Consider the following 15,724-nt stretch of genomic DNA (forward strand, 5'->3'; position numbering starts at 1 on the left):
GAAAATTTTGTCAACATTTTATTTCTATAGAAAATTTTGTCAAGTTTTTATTTCTATAGAAAATTTTGTCAAATTTTTATTTCTATAGAAAATTTTATCAAAATTTTATTTCTATAGAAATTTTTGTCAAGGTTTCATTTCTATAGAAAATGTTGTCAAAATTTTATTTCTATAGAAAATTTTGTCAAACTAGATTATATACGTATTTAATCGGCCTTTTTTGTTTAATATATACCCCGTATGGGCTAACTTACAATTTAGAAGACAGCGTTAAAAAGTTTTACGATACCTTGCCATCGGCAAGTGTTATCGCAACCCAAGTAATTCGATTGTGGATGACAGCCTTTAGTAGAAGTTCCTACGCAATCCATGGTGGAGGGTACATAAGATTCGGCCTGGCCGAACTTACGGCCGTATATACTTGTTTTTTTTTTATACCCTCCACCATAGGATGGGGGTATATTAACTTTGTCATTCCGTTTGTAACACATCGAAATATTGCTCTAAGACCCCATAAAGTATATATATTCTGGGTCGTGGTGAAATTCTGAGTCGATCTAAGCATGTCCGTCCGTCTGTCCGTCTGTCCGTCCGTCCGTCTGTCCGTCTGTCCGGCTGTCCGTCCGTCTGTGGAAATCACGCTAACTTCCGAACGAAACAAGCTATCGACTTGAAACTTGGCACAAGTAGTTGTTATTGATGTAGGTCGGATGGTATTGAAAATGGGCCATATCGGACCACGTTTACGTATAGCCCCCATACAAACCGATCCCCAAATTTGGCTTGGGGAGCCTCCCGGAGCAGCAAAATTCATCCGATCCGGTTGAAATTTGGTACGTGGTCTTAGTATACGGTCTCTAACAACCATGCAAAAATTGGTCCATATCGGTCCATAATTATATATAGCCCCCATATAAACCGATCCCCAGATTTGACCTCCGGAGACTTTTGGAGGGGCAAAATTCATCCGATCCGGTTGAAATTTGGTACTTGATGTTAGTATACGGCCTCTAACTACCATGCAAAAATTGGTCCATATCGGTCCATAATTATATATAGCTCCCATATAAACCGATCCCCAGATTTGACCACCGGAGCCTCTTGGAGGAGCAAAATTCATCCGATCCGGTTGAAATTTAGTACATGGTCTTAGTATACGGTTTTTAACAACCATGCAAAAATTGGTCCATATCGGTCCATAATTATATATAGCCCCCATATAAACCGATCCCCAGATTTGACCTCCGGAGCCTCTTGGTGGGGCAAAATTCATCCGATCCGGTTGAAATTTGGTACCTGATGTTAGTTTATTGTCAACATTTTATTTCTGTAGAAATTTTTGTCAAAATTGTATTGCTATAGAAAATTTTGTCAAATTTTTATTTCTATAGAAAATTTTGTCAACATTTTATTTCTATAGAAAATTTTGTCAAGTTTTTATTTCTATAGAAAATTTTGTCAAATTTTTATTTCTATAGAAAATTTTATCAAAATTTTATTTCTATAGAAATTTTTGTCAAGGTTTCATTTCTATAGAAAATGTTGTCAAAATTTTATTTCTATAGAAAATTTTGTCAAACTAGATTATATACGTATTTAATCGGCCTTTTTTTGTTTAATATATACCCCGTATGGGCTAACTTACAATTTAGAAGACAGCGTTAAAAAGTTTTACGATACCTTGCCATCGGCAAGTGTTATCGCAACCCAAGTAATTCGATTGTGGATGACAGCCTTTAGTAGAAGTTCCTACGCAATCCATGGTGGAGGGTACATAAGATTCGGCCTGGCCGAACTTACGGCCGTATATACTTGTTTTCTAATTACCCTGAATATTGCTCTTGTTGAGCTAAAACGATTTTGACTTTTGGAAATCCTGAATATTGCTCTCGTTGAGCTAAAACTGATTTTGATTTTACCATTATACTTGACTGACTTCTGTTGTGCGAAATCAAATCTATCTTGAAATATTTGAAACGAAAATATTTCTGAATTTTTTATTTGCTTGAATTCTGCTGTATCTGTTGTGCGAAATCAAAGTTGAATATATTTAGAACAGAAATCCGTTTGTCTGTGTTTTCTTTGCATTGAATTCAAACTTATAGTCACCATATAATATGGCTTCTCAGAAATTTATATTTTTTTCTGACCAAGTGGTCACGTACTGCGCCAATTTTGCTGCCATAGATATATCTGAACATAAACTTTCAAGTTTACAAGTGGATCTCGACGATCTTGAACGCCGTTGGCAATCATTTATCAATGTATACGAGACTGAGATGACGATTGAGGATCGCAGTAAAACTGAGCAGGAATCGATTCATTCGAAGTTCAATGAATCAATTAGGGCATACAAAAAGTGCAAAGCGGACATGCTAGATTTAATTGAAATCGAGAAAAAGCATCTGGATAAGTCATCACAACCTGTAGTTAGAACTGAGTCGAAATCACCCGAAGAAATTGGATTTTCTTTGAAATTGCCTCCGTGTGATACTGAATTATTTAATGGAGGATATGAGAAATGGCCTTGTTTTCGGGATATGTTTACGGCCATCTATATAAAACATCCCAAGTTATCTCCAGCGCAAAAACTATTTCACTTGAGGGCCAAGACTAGGGGAGAAGCAAGTCAAATAGTTAAACAATTTTCTCTCACTGATGACAATTTTGGACTAGCGTGGGAGGCATTGAGGCAAAGATATGAAAATAAGCGCATACTTGTCAATCATCAGTTAAAGAAAATTTTTGAAATGGAGAGAGTAGGTACTGAAAAGGGGAAGGCGTTAAGAAACTTACAATACACTGTAAATAATTGTCTTTCAGTTCTCAAGACTTATAACATTTCTGTGATTTCCTGGGATCCTATTCTGGTATTTTGGGTGTCTTCGAAATTACCTGACGAAACTTTGTCTGCTTGGGAAAATTCTCTTGAAGATCACAAGCAAATGCCATCTTGGGAACAATTGGATGAATTTATATCTAGAAGGCTGAACATGTTGGAATCCATTTCAGATATTAGGAAACCTTCTGGTTCAGCGCAAAATTCTCAAAAAATCCAAAATCCTCAAAAAACTCAAAACTACTATACGAAGACCGAAAATAGTTTCAAACCTTGTAAGATCTGCAAGCAAAATCATGCTTTACGAGCATGTATTAAATTCAAGTCTTGGACTATTTCTGAACGACGAAAATTTGTTAATACAAATAAAGTATGCGAAAACTGTTTGTCTTACGGACATATTACTCAAAACTGTCAAAGTGACAGACACTGCCAAAAATGTCAACAAAATCATCATACTTTACTACATTATGATTCTAGCAACGCTAGAAATCGAGATATAGCTCATATTGATTCACAACAACAAGTTTCAACTTACCATATCGATGCTCAATATACTGATCAGCCATCTACTTCGGCTGCTGCATATGGTAATTCTATTTCACATGTTCAATCGAACTTTGTTACTTCTGGCGATTGTACTGTTTTACCGACTGCCCTTATCGATTTGGAACATTTGGGAACGAACTTTACAATTAGGGTTTTCATTGACCAGGGATCCCAGGAATCGTTCATCTCGAGCAGAGTTGCAAATAAATATTCCACACCGACAAGAAAGGCGTTTACGACGATCTCAGGCCTTGGAGGTACAGTTTTAGAAAACTCGTCAAAAATTTGCGATATAACTTTGAAATCTCGAAAGTCTGAATTTAAATTGAAAGCGACGGCAATTGTTATATCAAGTATGAATCATTTAATGCCGACTTCTCCTACTCGCATTTCTGATTGGTCAAAATTGAAAACCATGGAATTAGCTGATCCATACTTCTACCGACCTGGACAAATTGATATGTTACTGGGAAGTGATATTCTTCCATTTATTTTGAAATCTGGTGTGCACCAAAATGTGTCTGGGAATCTCTTAGCACAAGAAACTGAGTTTGGCTGGATTTTGAGTGGCCCGCCAAGAGCTCGGTCGGTTTCAACATTTGCAAATTTTGTGACTAGTTCTGATACTTTGAATGAGGAGTTGAAAAAATTCTGGGAACTTGAAGAAGTTACTTCAATGAAACCACTATCTGACAATGACGTTTGGTGCGAAAATTTCTATAAGGAAAATACTATTCGACAACCTGATGGAAAATATGTCGTTCGCTTACCATTCCGAAATGATCTTCCTCCCAATGTAGCCCTTGGCTCTTCAAGACGAGCAGCAATGGGCCAATTTCTTCATCTGGAAAACACTTTAAAAAAATCGCCTGATCTTGAAACTGAATGTTCAAAAGTTCTCTCTGAATACTTGGATCTTGACCACATGGAACGTTGTAGCTCTTTGGAAATCTGCAACAAAGCAAGCTACAGTTCCTATTATCTTCCTCATCACGCTGTAGTGAAACCAGAACGCACTCCTACAAAGGTCAGAGTTGTTTTTAATGCCTCGAAAAAATCGTCGTCTGGATTTTCGTTAAATGATATCTTGCATACTGGGCCAATACTGCAAAATGATCTGATGAGTGTAATACTACGCTGGCGTTTCTTTCGATATGTTTTTAATGGCGACATTCAAAAAATGTATCGCCAAATTTATGTTCACGAAAATGATAGGCAATATCAGAGAATTCTTTTCCGAAATTCTGAAACTGAATTGGTTCAAGACTATTGCTTGAAAACTGTAACGTTTGGGGTAAACTGTGCTCCCTACTTAGCAATCAGGACTTTATTACAACTGAGTGAAGATGGGAAAGCAACGCATCCTGCAGCATCGTCTATTTTAAAAAATCAGATTTATGTTGACGATATATTGTCTGGAAGTCACACTATCTCTGAAACAAAATATTATCTGCGTCAACTGATTGATTTACTTGATTCTGCTGGGTTTCCATTGAAAAAACTTACAGCGAACCATCCAGAAATTCTTGAACAAATGCCCCCCGAAGATCTCCTACGAGAAGATTTTTTGAAACTTGAAGACGCTAGCGAAACGAAAACATTAGGCATTAGATGGAATGCTATGACTGACTCATTCCACTATCAGGTGTCCAATATTTCTGTACCATCCCCTCCTTTAACGAAAAGAAAAATTTTGTCGATAATTGCAAAGATATTTGACCCAGCTGGCTGGTTGGCACCGATAATTGTCGTAGCTAAAGTATTAATGCAACAGCTCTGGATTGATGGGACTGATTGGGACGAAGAAGTTAAACCGCATTCGTTCGAAAAATATAATTTCTTTATATCGAATCTCCCAAATATTGAAAAGATCAAGATTCCGCGCTGGTTGAATTATTCGCCTGGAAATCAAATACAAATTCACGGATTTTGCGACGCCTCAGAAAAGGCGTACTGCGCATGTCTTTATATCTGTTCCAAATCAACTGATAATACTGTTACATCGAATTTACTTGCATCAAAAAGCAAAGTGGCTCCATTGAAAACTGTAAGCTTGCCTAGATTGGAGCTATGTGGAGCCGCACTGTTATCTAAACTTTTGAAAACTGTCTGTAAAAATTTGAGCTTGACTGTTTCTGATATTTATCTGTGGACTGATTCTACTATTACATTGGCTTGGTTGGACAAACCACCGTTTCACTGGAAGACATTTGTTGCCAATAAAGTTTCTGAAATTCTTGAAAATGTTGGAAATGCTACATGGAGACATGTCTCGTCTAACGAAAATCCTGCGGACATTGGTACTCGGGGTTGCACAGCATCAGAACTGAATGATAACTCATTATGGTGGCATGGTCCAAAATGGCTAACCAGTCCCTCTGAATTATGGCCTAAATCTGTTACATTTAAAGAACCTAGTCTTGAAAGGAAAATCGTAACTTTTCATACTGACACTCAGATTGAAGATATTCTAGAACGATTTTCATCTTTTGATCGAGCGCTACGCGTGTTATGCTATATGTATAGATTTGTAAGAAAATGTAAGAAGATAAGGGTCCCCGAAATTAATACTGATTTTATTACCAAGGATGAGATAAAATTTGTAAAATTTAATCTGATAAGACAAGCTCAACGCAAATATTATTCAACTGAATATAATGCTACTGAAAATCATATGCCCATTAGTTCTAAAAGTAGATTACTTGCACTGAATCCAAAACTTGATGAAAACGGATTATTACGAGTGAATGGTCGACTATCTAATTCTGATCTAAGTTATAACGAACGATTTCCGATAATCTTACCTGAAAAATCCAGATTTTGCAAGCTATTTGTCGAATATACTCATAAACTGTTACTGCATTCTGAGCATCAAGTGATGTTACGAGCCATTCGACAAGAATTTTACATCATACGTTTGAAAAGTATAATAAGACACTGTATAAGAAACTGTCGCACCTGCACTATATATAAAAGTAAAATTCGCACACAAATAATGTCTTCATTGCCAACTGAAAGATGCACCTTTTCTTTGCCCTTTACACATACTGGCGTTGATTTCGCAGGCCCTTTTGAATTAAAAACCTCGCGTCTTAGAAACGCCAAATTACAAAAGGGATATGCGGCCATCTTCGTATGTATGTCAACTCGCGCTGTTCACCTGGAAGCCTGTTCAGAACTTACAACGGAGGCTTTCCTTTCTACTTTTAATCAATTTACAGGGCGTAGAGGATTCCCAAGCAAAATGTTTTCTGATAATGGCACCAATTTCGTTGGTGCAAGTAGAGCACTGGCCACTGAATATAAGATATTTTTGAAAAATGCACAGAAGTCGATATCTGAAAAGTATAATCTGCATGGGTTTTCTTGGCACTTCATTCCACCGCACGCACCACACATGGGAGGATTGTGGGAGTCGGCAGTGAAGAGCATGAAGAGTCATTTGCGTAAAGTAGCTTGTAATTTGAAATTTACTTTCGAAGAATTCTCCACATTACTTGTTCGCATTGAGAGCATCTTGAATTCTCGACCTCTTTCACCTATCAGTGAGGATCCCTTTGAACTGAACCCACTCACACCTGGTCATTTATTGCGAGGATCTGCTATAATCGCAGTACCTGAGGAATATTCTGACAATTTGAATCTTTTAAATCGCTGGCAACGCCTGAAAACTTTGCAAATGCAATTTGCGAAGCGTTGGAAATCAGAATATCTTCTTGAACTGCAAAGACGATACAAATGGAAGACTGCGCAGAAAAATCTGAAAGAAAATGACTTTGTTATTGTGAAAGAAGATAATCTTCCACCAACTGAATGGTGTCTAGGTAGAGTGATAAAAGTTTTTTCTGGTACTGATTCTAAAATTCGTGTTGCGGAAATTCGAACAAAAAATGGTACTGTAGTCCGTCCACTAGTTAAACTGTGTATACTGCCTGCTTAGTTTTCAGTTCTATCCGTTCACACATTAAATAAGTCTTACATATTTTAGCCACACATCTACCTCACCAAAATGTCGCATTTGCCAAGAGAGGCACTTCTTGAAGTTTTGTCCCAGATTCCTAGGAATGCCAGTCCCCGAGAGACGTGAAGTGATTCGTACTAGAGGATTTTGTTACAATTGCCTATGCACCGGTCATACTCGTGAATGGTGTAGGTCAAGAGGAAGGTGTCTTGTATGCCAGAAAGGCCATCACACTTTGGTACACGTGGACCAACAACCGACTCCAGCTTCTTCACATAAACGCCACCAATCTAACAAACCAAAAGCTTCCGGAAACTCCACTCGACGCAACGACCGTCAACCACGACATAAAGAAACAATTGTCAATCGCCGCCAACGTTCTCATTTCAACGAACGGCTAAGTCAGCGACGGAGAACGCATGTTTTCTTGCCAACGGCGTTGGCGCGTGCTGTTACCTCGAAGGGTCCGGCAAAGGTCCGTTTACTTTTAAGCTCAGGTCTGACTGAAACTTTGGCTCTTCCGTCATTGGTCGATCGACTACGGCTTCACACCATAAAGCGTAACCACCAAGATTACTGTACCGTGAATCTAGAATCTTACCATGATCCGTTAATAAAAATACAAATGACTTGCCGAATTCAATCGAGTTTCCCCACCGCTCTACCGAAGTGTACTAATGAACCAAAGCTACGCAACATATATACTCACCTCACCGATCTGGCAGACCCTCATTACTATCAGCCCAAGGATATAGAAATACTAGTCGGCAACGACCAGCTCCCTAAAATTTTGCGAGCTGGACTTATTCAGACCTCGTCCAATATGCCGATAGCACAGAGCACCATATTTGGATGGACGATTTCTGGGGCTCATCAGTATTAAAGTTGCACTCCTGCAAGGCGGCCGGAATGTTGAATCTAGTTCAACAATTTTACTATTTTTATTTTATTAAAAAATTATGAATTATTTGAATTTATTATTGAACTGCAGTATCTACTATATAAATGAATTATTGAATTGTAATGAAATAACTTTAAATTCAGCCAAAACGGCAACCCTATTTTTTATCCGTACTACAACAATAGTTTTGCTCAAATGAATTAAAATAGTTGTCCTTTTCATAACTGAATTGTTTAACTAACATTGCTTTATTAGACTATTGTTAAAATTCTCAACTTCACTTGTACATCTTCATCGAAGACGGTAAGCAGCATAATTGAGAGCACCAGCAATAAATCTGAAATTGTATACTGAATCTTGAATTTTTTCTGTTTCTTTATTTTTTCTGGTCACTGGTCTTGGCTTCTGCATTAACAACTCTGGGAGTTTACCATTATTAACTACAGTCCATTTTAGAAATTACTCCCACGTCTGTTCAGTCCCAAACATATTATGCTAGTTCATGAACATTATACGCTTGTGCTTAAAAATATTGTGTTTAAAAATTTGAGTTCCAAACATATAATTTTTACACCCAAACCAATATGAAAAACAGTCTTTTTCGTCCGTGTATAGACTTAATAAATAAAATAACTAAGACAAAAACAAAAATCCAATTAAAAATTAATAAAATCATTTAATTATGTAAATTAAACCAACGAAATATGACTCAAAGCAACAATTGAAAAGGTTTATTTTCTATGAAATTATTATTGAATAAAATGACTATTTTAGCGCAAGAACAAAATGTTTTTTTTTATCCAAATAAATCACTTTAAAATAATTCACATACACCTAGACCTCGCTTTGCGTCGTTTCGTTTTGTGTGGTTTATCTGTCTCCAATCTTTGCATGGTTTGCCATAGAAACTCATAACTCACTTTGCGTCGTTGTTTTTTGCAACGTATCTGCGACGCAAAGCGAGGTCTAGGTGTAATCAAATTGTTACAAATCCATAGGAAATTTAAGACAATTAATGAAATCATACCAATATCCAGCTGTTATGACTATGTACGAAAATTGGGCTGATGATAAAAAGGAATAAAGTCTGCGTCTCTATGTATTTAAGTCATTTGGTATTTGTGCGTCATTTGTATGAGTCTCATGTCTCTGGTGATGATGGCGTAATCCTCTTTCTGTCGATCAAAACATGCCAATTTTCTAATAATATTATCATATCAGGATTTCCCGTTTCTTGTGTTGTTCTCTTTTAGTTGGGTTCGGTAGGATGTGGTAGATTATCGAATCTCTATTAGGATGGAAATCATTGATGTCATCTCTTGTCCTCCCTTGATTCGAAGCGATGACAACAAGTCCGTTAATCATATCGCTAGCAATCAAGCGTGATAATCTCCATTACTAAACATCATAGATGGGTTTCCTTTTGACGGAAATCAACTTTCCTGTTTGTTGGTTGGGCATTCTCTAGATGATGTTGGATGTTACCACCATAAAGATAATTCTGGTTTAGGACATTCATTACATTTTGTGCATACCAATCGCTGTGAAATTCGAAAGCATTCATGTTGTGAGAATTATGGTCAAACCATTGAACATTGGGGAAAAACTATTCAAAAATCTTGTATTACAGATGAAATTGAAGCACTAGAGTTCTCTGCCAAATAATGTCATAAAGTTTGAGTCGATTTTTAAACTAAAACATTAATTTTCACAGCACAAAGTTGTCTCCCATCAACAGGATTCTCATGGGTAGTTCATACGATTTTCACAGTGTAAGCACCTTTAAATATCGAGAAAAAAAGATGAAATAGACTTGTTTCATTTGTATTTATAGACATTGACCTAAATAGCCCATTAAAATAAACAAAAATCTGTGAATAAATGTCACTTAGACTTTGTGCCGAATTAAAGCCAAACGTCCCCCACAATTCGAGTTGAAAAATATAAATATTTTCATTTTGTTGTTTCATTTAATGAAAACCCAATTGAGTTTGAATCAACCAAAAATTGAAGTAGAAAATAAGCAAGAAATTCAAAAAACAACAGACGCTTTGTTAGCAGAGCAAATATGAGAGTTCCCAGAGCCAGTGTCGGTAAGTTGGCTAAATGAAAATATAATGAGATTTTGTCGTTAGGCACACGGCAGGACTTGTTCAAACGGGAATGTGCTTTAAGTTGGCTTATGTTTTCAGCATTTCATTGCCTATGCTGATTTTTCCAATTTTTGTATTCATAATTGGATAAAAAAACACTAAGAAGTACCAGCAGCCAGACGAGGTCTTATGACTGTGGCTGTGAAGACGGTGGTCATAATGCAAACGCATCTGTCTCTAGTTACCAGATAGGATGGCGTAACCATGGAACACATAGATACCACCAAAATCATTTGAATGACAATAACAACGTTGCAAATACATACTAGAGTCCAGCTCTTGTGCCTGCCAAATCCGCCAAATGTGACCATTTTGGGGGTGGGTGAGGAGATAGGAATGACATTAACATATTTATTCCGGGAATATTTAAGGTAACCAAACAGCAAAATACACAAGATGAGGACACCATTAAAAAGAAGGACATATTTTAAAACGTATGTTTACTGAGGGAGAATTCAAATCATTGGCCGATGGTGGTCTATTCTTTTGTCCATAGAAGGTAAAATATGGTGACACTGTGTCCTTGGGGAATTTCAAAATGTGTTCTTAACGAACTAACAACAGAGGAGGAGAACACAATGTGAACGTTTGACACTCTTAATGACACTAAGATGTAGCCGAAATAGAATTCATAAGCCTGAAGGCTAAATAGGCTTGTGTTAGTAATGATCGTAGAAGCTTACCTGTAATTGCATTTGCGAGTGCTCATATGAAAGGTGTGTCTCTTTTTTTTGGCCACTGCACTATGGGGCAAATGACCGGATGCTGCGGCAAAAAGTCAGTTTTTCGGTAGTTTAAATTGGAAAAACTGATAACGTCATTCTGTTTCAGACATCCCAGTAGCTCGAAATACAAAATATTGGAAACATATGGCAACTCATTGCTTTTAAAACAAGCTGGCAAAGTTGGCTGTTTTTAGATAGTTTACTTTTTGAATCGCTAGTCAAAGAAACACATTGTAGAAAATTGGCTGTAAAAAATAAACTAATATGCGAATCTACATTGTGTAAAATGGAAAATAGTACTACAAGTACGTAAAATATTACAAAAATATTAAAAATTCGTTTGTGTTTGTGCGAAAGGAAATGTGTTGTGTTAAAGTGGTAAGTTTTTGTTTTATAATTTTCATGTAATGTTTGTGTTTCGTGGAATGGTACATTCTGTATTCACGAGTATTCACCGACATTTTGGTATGGAAAGAAAGGTTATTGTGTGTACTTTCATGTGGTTTTAAGTTTAATTCCGGCAGAGTCCGGCTTATAATGAAAAAATTTAAAAAAATCGGTGTTTCTAAAAATAAAAAAAATTGAACTCGTAACATTTTGACTGCAAAAGGTGGGAATTTCTTTCGTGTCGTATTCCAAATTTTCAAGGAATGGAAAGTAAGCTTGCATGGCATCAATAATTAAGAAAACATGTAATATATTTTTGCTCGAGCCAAACAAAAATGGAAGAAGCAAAAATATCAGATGCGTTTCATTGGCTGTCTGCGGGAAATGCTTCACTAAATAGAAATAAGGGAGCCACCGTGGTGCAATGGTTAGCATGCCCTCCTTGCATACACAAGGTCGTGGGTTCGATTCCTGCTTCGACCGAACAACAAAAAGTTTTTCAACGGTGGATCATCCACCTAACCTAAATAGAAACAAATGTTATAATAAAGACTTGATCATGCAAAGAAGGACTCGAGGATTCACAGAATAAGAGGTCTTTTCAAAAGAGCCATCTTTGTGTGCAATTTGAAACAAATTAAGGTGAAACTCTGGCCTCCGGTACCAATAAAGTGCATATAAGGTGAATGATATATATGAAAGCTATATCTAAATCTGAACCGATTTCCACCAAATTTGGCATGTATTGCTAGAATGTTAATTCTGCTCCCTGTGTTCTAGAGGCGGGCACGTGACACGAAATTGTCACGTGCACGCCTCGTGAGTGTGCGTGAGTCCTAATAAACAACATCGTGCGTGAGTAAGATTTTTCCGTCGTGAGTGTGCATGAGTAAAATATTACTCACGTACACACCTCTACTGTGTTCCCTTCACGTAAATCGGAGTAAAACTTTGGTCTCTGTGGTCACATTTGTGTAAAACGGACGAAACATATATATGGGAGCTATATATTATCTAGATCTGCACCGATTTCAACCAAATTTAGCACACTTGAAAATACTATCAATTTTACCCTTTGTGCAAAATTTGAAGAAAATTAGGAGGAAACTAGGCTTCTTGGGCTTTATATGTGTGTATCGGGCGTAAGATATATATGGGAGCTATAGCTAAATCGTAACCGATTTCCTCCAAAATTAATAGGACTCTATCCTGACATACATGTGCAAAATTTAAAGTCAATTGGTCTAAAATTGCGACCTAGACAAAACCACAGTCTAGTGCAGGGTATAAATATTAAAGGTTTCAGAGGGCGTGTCTGTGGACGGATCGATCTGAAAATTTCTATGAGCTCTTCTGACGTTATGCACAACATGTGTTCAAAATTTTAAACCGATAAGTGCATTTTTGTAGTTTTTGCCTCAAAATCCGGTCGTTGGCCCCATAGTGCACTGATTAATATTTTGTTCTTTTTGATGGCATTGTTGATGGGTTGATTAATTATTTGTATCTCTGCGCCGATGTTGCCAGAGTGGTGGGGGGGAGGGGGTTCCCCAATTTTAGGGGGTTTTCCGATTGAGAAGAATTGTAAGGGTAAAAAAAAATATCTATATATGCTCTATAAAGTGGAACTATTCTCAGCCAACCAAATAATACAAGTTCCTAAATTAAATCACTATTTTACTGCTTCATAAACCGATTTTTTTAAAATAATTTGACTTAAAATATTTATATCTTGAATTATTTGGTTTTACCTGCTTTTTAAATTTATATACATATTGTATTATTATATATGTAGGTTTATATTAGAAAATTTTAACTAAAATATTTCAGTAATTGCAACATGATGCAAATGGTTAATAATTTGACAAAAAAAATAAGATTTTTTTCTGTTGTTTAATAAAATTCTTATTTTGGAAGAAAAAAATTGGAATCAAAAATTGTTAGAATGTCTTTGCGCTATATGAAGTTCTAGACAGACCCAAAAGTAAAATTTACTCATTTGAGAAATTTATTAACTCATTTTCAGCTAACTTTACGCATTTTAGGAAAAATATGAACTATTTTCATATTTGGTAAAATTGTGTACAACATTTGTATAAAACTTTTTTCCTCATTTTTAGTTCACGTTATTAAAATAAGCAAAGCAAAAAATAATTAAAATATGAAAAATTTTCTCACATTTGGCAAAATTGAACTAAAATCAACTAAGTTTCATGAACTTAAATAAAGTTAAATCGGTCATATAAAATTTCGTAGTCTTTTTTCTGGGAGTATCCAGTGCCATTTTGAATTTATTTATATTCTAATTTTTTTGGGGGATATTTAAAAAAAACTAGAACAATTTAGGGGTTTCTATTCTTAATAATAAGGTGGGGGAAGGTTCAAAACTCGCCTGGAAACATTGCTCTGTACTCAAAAAAGATGGATTTGAGTTAGGGATTTGGTGGAGAATTTACTGAAATTTGGGGAAACTGCTTATTATAATAAATCAGATTTAGAGTAACGGTTTATTTGAAATTCTCTTTTCCATATTAATAAAAAGGACTTAAAGAAGTACACCGAATCCTAAAGATATAAATACAAACTTTGTTCTTTTGTATTTCACGGCATTTATTTGGGGGTACAAGCACTAATTTACAATTTATTCTGCTTGGCTAAGACTTTTTTCTGCTATTGTGAAATTATTTCGTGAGGAGTCGGGTAGAAAATTTACACCCTCATCGGCGTACATCACTGATTTGGGCAATATATCCCATAAATATAGTTTTGGTACATATCGCCCTATTTTTGACAACGGCTTCATATTGATCGATCATCCAATTTTATTTGTTGACTATTTAGATGTACATTTTTTTATTTCTCAAGCATTTAGAAGAGATTTGCATAAGATAAAAATTGGATGATTCTTTATACCCATAATTAATTCTGATGATTGCCTGTATCGGATGTCATTTTGATCACTCGTCTCTTGATGTTGTGTTTTGAAATTTGTATCTTCGTTTATTTTTTATAAAAACTTGCCTAAAATATTTTGGGGACAAAAACATGCAATTTTTGGGAACAAGAACTAGGAGTGTTGCCAGTATTTGCCCGGTTCTTGTCCCTAAATTGGCATGTTTTCGTCCCCAAAAATCCACAAAATATTTTAGACAAATTTTTATAAAAAAAAAAAACGTTGACCATCTTACTTTTCTCGAGATGTTAGATCGTAGTCCTTCCCCTGGGAATTTAGGTTTCATCGCTGCGAGTAGGTGGAAATTCGACCAGCTATACACTAAGCAATATATGCTCGTACACGCAAAAAAATAATTCTTTCCTCCCAAACGAAATTTTAGACAAACAAAGTTCGTTTCTCATTTGCTTTTCGCTGTAAGGAAGTGTATTTGGAAGAAAAGTATATACTTTTTGTGATAAACGTTTATTCTTTTCCAGGATGTAAAAACAATTTCATAAAGACTAGCTCAAAAAAAAAAACATTATTTTCTTGCTAATTGCATTGTCCCTCACATCTTTCTCACATCCACGAGGATTTTTAGTTCTTAACACCTTTTCCTGTAATACCAACAATGTAGAAGAAATTATACGATTTTATAAATTTTTAAAATTTTTTTTACCTTTCGCCTGGACGGAGAATCGAACCGCGGACCATGCACATTGTAAGCCAACACACTAACCACTGAGTTATGTACCTGTTATGGTCATCAATAGATAAATATCCATATAAGTTATATTTATATAGCATAGCTTGCGGCGCCCACGAACCGAATAAACAAAGTTTATTTAACAGAAACAAACAGTTAGTTTGGCACCGTGGAGCAGTGGTAGCTACGTCCGACTCTCATGCCAAGGGTCGTGGGTTCGATCCCTGCTTCGGCCAAAGTTTTTTTTTGCTTTTGTTTTTTTTTTACATATATTCCAGATATATTCGGAAGATTCCGAAAAAATGTTCAACATTGCATTGTACTATATTAAATTTTGAACTGTAAAATGTGTCTTATTAAAGACCTAAAGTCAGAAAAGATCAGTGTTTGATATAAACGAAATGGACTGTGTTGTTATTTCAAAAATAAATTTTTTTATTGAAAAAATAAAAATTTTGTAACAAACGAATTTTTTTGGTGATAAAAGTTTAAAATTTTCGAAGCAATTCAAAAAACTCTAACAAAAGAAAAACGTTTTCGGTACACGTTTTCCAAACGTTTTTTTCTT

The 15,724-nt window shown here is 35.8% G+C and overlaps 1 protein-coding gene across 1 annotated transcript; it reads left to right on the plus strand.

The window, feature by feature from the left end:
- The first annotated feature begins 2,117 nt into the window (after nucleotides 1-2,117).
- On the plus strand, nucleotides 2,118-7,328 carry LOC142231478 (uncharacterized). Its single transcript, XM_075302087.1, has one exon. The coding sequence runs from the start codon at nucleotides 2,118-2,120 to the stop codon at nucleotides 7,326-7,328; it is 5,211 nt and encodes a 1,736-aa protein (XP_075158202.1).
- The last annotated feature ends 8,396 nt before the right edge of the window (nucleotides 7,329-15,724 follow it).

The sequence above is a fragment of the Haematobia irritans genome, chromosome 3 (assembly GCF_050003625.1).
Source record: "Haematobia irritans isolate KBUSLIRL chromosome 3, ASM5000362v1, whole genome shotgun sequence".
Taxonomy (NCBI): Eukaryota; Metazoa; Arthropoda; class Insecta; order Diptera; family Muscidae; genus Haematobia; species Haematobia irritans.